This window comes from Rhodamnia argentea, chromosome 11 (genome assembly GCF_020921035.1).
Source record: "Rhodamnia argentea isolate NSW1041297 chromosome 11, ASM2092103v1, whole genome shotgun sequence".
In the NCBI taxonomy this organism is placed as follows: Eukaryota; Viridiplantae; Streptophyta; class Magnoliopsida; order Myrtales; family Myrtaceae; genus Rhodamnia; species Rhodamnia argentea.
Genome location: NC_063160.1, coordinates 11,651,267 through 11,658,513, shown reverse-complemented (window position 1 = coordinate 11,658,513; position 7,247 = coordinate 11,651,267). Strand labels below are relative to the sequence as shown.

The 7,247-nt window shown below is 42.9% G+C and overlaps 2 protein-coding genes across 2 annotated transcripts; both read right to left on the bottom strand.

Annotated features, from left to right (window-relative positions):
- Window positions 1-3,169: 3,169 nt before the first annotated feature.
- On the bottom strand, window positions 3,170-4,279 carry LOC115726163 (protein RGF1 INDUCIBLE TRANSCRIPTION FACTOR 1-like). Its single transcript, XM_030655921.2, has 3 exons — window positions 4,063-4,279; window positions 3,725-3,946; window positions 3,170-3,530 (listed from the first exon to the last, which is right to left on the bottom strand). The coding sequence occupies exons 1-3, from the start codon at window positions 4,267-4,269 to the stop codon at window positions 3,348-3,350; spliced, it is 612 nt and encodes a 203-aa protein (XP_030511781.2). The 5' UTR covers window positions 4,270-4,279; the 3' UTR covers window positions 3,170-3,347.
- Window positions 4,280-4,954: 675 nt separating this feature from the next.
- Window positions 4,955-6,906, bottom strand: LOC115726167 (oxygen-evolving enhancer protein 1, chloroplastic). Its single transcript, XM_030655926.2, has 2 exons — window positions 6,549-6,906; window positions 4,955-5,856 (listed from the first exon to the last, which is right to left on the bottom strand). Exons 1-2 carry the CDS (start codon window positions 6,786-6,788, stop codon window positions 5,098-5,100), a joined length of 999 nt encoding a protein of 332 aa, XP_030511786.1. The 5' UTR covers window positions 6,789-6,906; the 3' UTR covers window positions 4,955-5,097.
- Window positions 6,907-7,247: the final 341 nt, after the last annotated feature.

The window sequence follows — 7,247 nt, the reverse complement described above, 5'->3', positions numbered from 1 at the left end:
GATAGCCATGTAACTTAAAACAGGTCTCCTTCGTGTGTCGAGAATTCCCGCAGTGAGTACAACCCCCTGCTACTAGCGGTTGCGACTTAGCTCTCGGACCAATGCTAGAGCGTCCTCCCCTAGGTGGAGTAGAACCGGGAACCATTCGTAAAGTAGCTTGTTCGGGGCCGAGTTCTGGAAATTGCGAGCCTATTTTATCGCTACGTGACACCATAGCAGCGGCGGTGGGAGTCTCCGGGTGTGCCATCATAACGGCTTGGTGCATGTCTTCTCTTCTTACTCGTGCGTAAGCTTGTTCGATTGTAGGAAATGGTTGCATCTGCAATACATCAGCCCGAACCTTGTCGAGGCGATCATCCAGGCCATCCAAAAATAAGTAAACACGATCTTCCCGAACCAAAGTGTTGTATATGTCAATATCATAAGCACATGTCATGGGATTAGGCCGACGAAAATCAATTTCTTGCCAAAGTCCTTGAAGGTCATTATAATACTTTTCAATGGGCCCGCCCGCTTGCTTCAATCGAGTTAGGCGTCACTTTAAATCATACACTTGGGAGACGTCGGCGCCATCAAAGAATGTCGTAGCCACCGCATCCCAAACCGCTTTTGCGGTGGGGTATCGAATGAAGTTGCCAATCGGTGTAGGATCCATGGAATTGATAAGCCAGCCCTTCACGGTTGAATCCTCGCTCTTCCACTTCCGAAAGCTTGGATCATTTGGAAGGGGTTGGGGAAGAACCCCAGTAATATATCCCAACTTGTCTTTGCCGGAGACGTACATCTCGACAACTTGGGACCAAAGACCATAGTTGCTTCCATCTAACTTGACAGCAATCGAGGGAGTCGGAGCCTCAACATGAGATTGTGGGACATGATGTTGAGATAAGACTTGGGTCAAACGCTCAATAAGAGCATCGGTATTTGAAGCTCCCCCTTGTGCTACCAAGGGAAGACCATCACCGGTCGGGTTTGTGTTTGCCATAGGATCGTAGTCCGATCGGAGTAGCGTCGAAGGTCGCAACAATGGAGTCTAAGTGACGAAGATGGCCGGTGCGAGACGACGGCGCGATAAAGGAGACGAGCAGAAAAAAAAAAAATGGAGCAGAACCGCCGTGATCGAGGATTAACGTACGATACTTACACGGAGCGGAACTTGGCTCTGATACCATGTAGAAAAAGGAGTTACGAAAGGAATCAATTGTAATTTTTTTATTCCTCTTAATCGATTACAAGGCTATAAGCACACTTATATACAGAGAAGAGAACTAACCCTAATTGACCTACAAATCGGAGGATATACATGGAAACATGGGATATACATAGAAATAGTATAAAATAAGAAGAACTCTTCCTATTTTGAATCTAATAGACAGCTCACGCTAACAATTTATATTTTTCACATGAATATATGTTGCGTATTTTAAATAATCTAATATGTATATAATTACAAGCACCATATCAAAATATAAAAGTTACAAGTAACATGTAAATGAAATGTAGCTCACTATGATTAGTTACCTAATTAACGTAAAATTTGTATTCGATAATACCTACACGTCATTGAGTGACTAATACAAAAATATTACAAACAGATAAAGCTCATGCGATTCTAACACTTTTGACAATTATAAAAATCTAAATAGATTTAAAGTAAAATGATTGTTATGAAACTTTAGTGCTATAATTTAAAGAAGTCGTGAAAAGTCTTCTATGCGGGTGCACAAAGGCCCTTAGGGTGGCCGACGCCAACATGTCTTTGCCTATTTGCACAAGGCAAAGGGCGGCGGCGGCAAAGCTCTGCCTTATGAAGCGACGGTGAATGCGATACCCTGCCCTATGCTCATCCCTAACTTTCATAATCAGAAATATCACTGCTGAAATCATAGGAATTATATGTTCTTCTTAGATATACTGCGTGTTTTTTTTTTTTTTAACAATCACACTGGTGGTATATCCGGATATATTCAATACATTAAATTGACCCCTTTTAAGGAATAAGAGATTGCATAAGAGGGACTTGTCTCCAACACTAGTTTTTTCCAATCAAATATTGATGTACAAGGCTATTTTTGTCACCAATTTCAATTTATAATTGTTAAAGTTTCATCTAATTAAAACTCAGTTAATTCATTCGGTTCTTTTATCTCTTTCTCTTCCAATTTCAATTGCTCTCGGACTGCCCCGTTACAAGTGGATTCTCAAAGTGAGATCCCAACTAATTGACAGGCTGGGTGCATGCATTTGGTAATTGCTCGAATCTAACAAATTTTGGTGGCGGCGGCGGCAGAGGCAACCCCAACTGAAGTTGGCAACTGCTGCGTGGAATTTTGTTGTGAGGTCTTATTTTATAACGACTTATCTAAGTAAAATTCGAGAATCTTATGATATGGTAATTGTAAGGAGATACTTTGCGTCATTGATATCATTCAAATCGATATAACTACTAAATTTTTCAAGTTTTCCTATTCGAGATATAGTCATCATAAATCTAAGAGTTTCTCAAGAGATTCTCCAATATCGTTGATTGAATTATCAGGTTGGTGTTCTCTAGATAAAAAATAACGGATCTGATAATAGAAAAGCGATTGAATGTTTAAGTTGCAAATGCTCTCGTCATTGTATTATATATGAATGAAACTAACATGGTACGAGGACCATGACATTACAATTACTGATGATGCAATTGGCATTCGTGTAGGTGCAAGAATTAGTTTCGCTCGAGAACCACGAAACACTCGAATGAAATTAACATCAACATGAGGAACTACGATAATATAATTACGGTGTATGCTCAAATTAATTTGCTATTTACATGATGATAAGTAAGTCTTAAATTTCGCACTTGTACCTCTCAAGTTGTTCTTTTATCAGGTTGCTGAGCAGATGAGTTTATATGTTAGGAGCAAATCAATTTCAAAGGTTCAGTTGGATCAACCACACTAAGCAGATAAAGACAGTCTTATCTTATCTATTGTCTGTTTAGAGCGAATTCTTTAAGGTTTAAATCGTGCAATATAATTCTACTTGAGACAAGGAGTTTCTCAGGATATTAAAATTTGAAACTTTAGGTTTTCATGACATATCAACGTATGCTTGAACTCTCTCTCTCCTAGAGACTGTTGCATGCACCCAGTAAAGAGATGGAGGAACGTCAATGCATGAAATCTGAAAACCTAATGTTGCTTTCTCGTGAGAAGATCAAATCTCAATTCAAAACTTAAACATCAGCTAGCACTGTCCCTTACCCTAATGAAGAAGAGTTCAAGCAGTTCCGATGAGGTACATAGGCACAAAAATGACAACGTACCAAACTGTTCTTCGAGCTCGGTAATGTTTTTATTGATCTAAAAGAGGGGAGACCTCCGGGGATTGGATTGCTTCCTTGGACGCTTCCTGAAAGATTTACCAGCAGCTATCTTCGCTGGAGCGTCGCTAGGGCTCTCGCTGTCTGTCATCTCCAGCTTCCTTCTCGCTTGATTCAAAGCTTCTGCTTTTCTCTCTTCAATCTTCTCCAAGACAGCCTTCACCTGCAAAACTCAATTTACGCAAGAAACGATTTTATGAGCAAGAGTTGCTCAATATCACCTTACAAGAAAATCTTCAACTTTGCAAAACCCCAGTTACCCGCCTCACAAGAAGAGTAAATGCATTGAAAATCTACCTTTTTGTTTCATAACCATACTTGAGAAAAAGGAAAACTGAGTAGTAAAATTTCACTTACTTTGCATTCCACCGAGCAGAAGTTGCTGGGGGCTAAGATCTTGTACTGGCAAGTCTTGCACTTGGCGTCGCCATTCGGAGAGCCTGAGCGATGGATCCCTCCTTTCTGATTGACGTACACGATTGGCCGCCGGTTGATAGTGTACTGCTGGATGCCGGTCCAATCCCACACTTGCTGCAGGTCCTCTATTCTGAGTGCCGCCACTCCAGAAGACTTATATGCCTAAGTTTTTCAATATATTTTTTTTTTTACCAGCATAAAGAATAAAGGATCAAGATGCAATTTTTCTCAATGAACTTGTAGTTGTAATGCTACAAGATCGAACAGAGTCTAATTACCGTCAAAATTGAGTGCCCACGACTTTTGTGATCCTGCTCCATGCGATCTTCGCAGACGATGATCATGCAGACTGTGCAGTAGTATTTGGCAGGCTTCAAGCAGCCGTCCTCGCAGGCACCGTAGAATTTGCTGGCGGCGAACATCCGCTCCAGCCACGTCGGAACGCCAGTCTTCTCATCTTGAGAACACTCCATTGTTTCAAGCATCGTCAGGTTTTTTTTTCCTATTCTTGTCTTTGGCTTTATTTATAGTAACGAACGGAGCAAACGTAAATTATTTGGAAAATTCAAATGGGAAACTATCTCAAAATTTCTGATATATGTGAAGTTGAGAGATTATTATCAGTTTCAGGAGCGGGTCTATCTGAGGATTTCGCTTGGAATCAAATTTGTCGACCTTCGTTAATCTGCGAGGGTGGGGAAGTTGGAAGAAGCAATCCGAATGATGTTCAATTGATTATCATCATCTCCAGCGAAGTAAATACTACTAGTATTGGATAAGCTTCTTGCAACTAAAAAAAAGAAAACGTACGGTCCCATTTAAAATTGTACTTTCTGTTTGGTAATGTCGACCGGTTTATCAGTTGATGCAGTGACATTCGAGAAGATTTATTCCACGTAACCAATTTCAGTTACCTCGGCCTTGAAGGATCTTTATCTGGTTTATGATAGTGATTATCTCCTGCAATTGGCATGTTGAATAGCATAGAATTCATGATACTGCACCTGATTTTATTTGATTTTTCTACACGTTTGCACGGACGTATTGATTAATTAATCAAATTGATTGGTTCTGTGGAACAGCGCGAAAATCGCAGCCAATTTGATAACGGGCTAAGTATCTTTGAAACAATTCATAAGTTCACAACTAGATTGGTTTTAGTCTTTGACCTTGAAATTTAGAATGATGTTCTTAATGGGAAAAAAAAAAGTTAATATACAAACAAGATGATAGTCTCTGCAGCTCGCGACTTCTTAGCAAAATCTGAACCCATAAAAGATACATTCATTCAAAGGATGACAATCAAAGCCGTTCTATGGCTCGAGCTGAGCATACCAGATGCCCTGGATCTTCACTTCCTTAGGAACCTTAGCTCCCAAATCGGTATCCGATGGCTGGACACTCTCAAACACGCCAATCACCTCCCCTGTCTCGGGCTTGCTCTTGGTCACGCTCAGCGTGATCTTCCCGGTCGAAGACGAGACGTTCTTGATGTTCTCCTTGGTCAAGTCCTCCTCGTCTCCTCTCCCTCCGGCGGGCAGAGCCACAGCATTGTCGTACCCGGTGGAACCACCACGGCCCTTGGGGTCAAGGAACGACGAGCCACGGTAGGAGGGCACAAGGAACTCCCCGCTGAAGCTCTCGGGTTTCCCAGAGGCCACGAGCTGCTTGATCGTGAAGAGGAAGGGCACGCGCTCGCCCCCTGGGAGCTGCACGGTGACGGCAGCATAGTCGATCCCGTCCTTCTCCACAAACTTGATGGTGCCGTCGGGGGAGACCTCAAAGGGGCCCTCGATCTCGTCGAGGGTGTAGGTGAGGCGGGTCATGAGCTTGGTGTTCTGGAACTCTGGGGGAGAGTTTTTGTTCACGCCCTCGGCCTTCACGGTGAAGGAGGTTGGCTCGAGGCACAACTTCTTGGCATTGTACTTGCCGGGCTTGAAGGCGAATGATTCAACCCCGCCGTCGATGATGGGGCACTGGTTGGCCGTACCGGTCCCCTTGACTTCCATGTAGGTCTTACTCTGGATCTCATCATAGGTCAGTCTCTTGGGGGCTCCCTCTGCACTGGCTCCCTGAGAAAAACCAGAAGTTTTCTTCACAACATCATCATCTATCTATCAATAAAAGCAGACCAAAATGTGCAAAGGAGAAACTAACTGTATCCATGAAATGTTTTATCAGCATCAAAGTTGGAACTTCATTAAAGATGTTGTAGATTAGCATGGCTGAGGACTTTATTTCGATTACACACCCATTAAGTAAAGCTCCCTGATCAAATCCAGTATTCGCATCTGGGTGGCAGGAACGGTTCGAACATCAAATTATACGACCCAATTCATAAGCGGAGACTCGCCTTACGATTCCTCCATCAAAGCCTACCAACCACATCAAGAACTGATTTCAGCCCACGAACTCTCAGCGACCAAGGACTAAGGCATAGTTTTGCAAGATGTACTGGAAAAAAGAGTAACGATAACATAGGCATTTGGAGAAGGGAAACAATCTATCTAGCACAACCCAACATCGCTGTTCAAACGCTTAAAGACCTTCTCTAGATTAGCCCCTGTTTATACAAGCAAGGCCTACTCAATCCATTCCATAAATATCTCCCAACTTGGAGCACCATCCATCGCCCACACAACATCAGTAAGACACGAAAAGGAGCAGAGAGAATAGCAGTAAAGGTAATTTGACTTCAACCATATTGGCCTCTAAAAGATAAGGGGGCCAACACGAATTGACAATCGAGGCTTGATCTCCATACCGAGACCACGAGGGCCGAAGTAGCGAGGGCGAAGCTGGCGATCTTGGTGGCGTTGACGCACTTCTGGGCCAAGTCCTTGAGATCAGCCTGGAGAGAGCAGGTGACCCTAGAGCCGCCAACACCACCGCATTCCAGCCCAAACGCCTTGGATACGTTCTGTGATGACCTGAGTTGCAAGCTGCTCCTCCCCACCTTGGTGGGCTGCATGAGAGTAGCTGCTGCCTGTAGTGAAGCTGCCATTTTTCTTCTGTCCTTGTGCTTTTTTCTCTCCCCTACTGTTGCTCTACTCTCGCACTCACTGCGGAGTTTGTGGGAGAAGAAGGAAAGGTGTTCGGAAATAAACGAACTTTGAAGATGAGGGCGGGGAGGCAAATTGATCTGGTGGACATGGTTTGGGTAAGATAAAGAGATAGGATAAGGTGGTCTTTGATTGGCTGGTTCAAGGTGGATGTATCTGGCTCCAAAGCTCGCCACGTGGCGCTTCCCAAGTGTGTGATAAAGATACCTGGGTCTGTAGAGTGTGGACTTCAAAATCTGACCACAACCCTATTTTAAGCTTTATTCTCTCTTGTATTATTTACCTTCTGTTATGCATTTTTACGTAACATACATTTTAAAGAGGAGGACCAAGTTATCGTGTCTAGCAATATCACCTAAAGATAGATAAATAGGTGATTTTTAACAATATTGAAACTAATT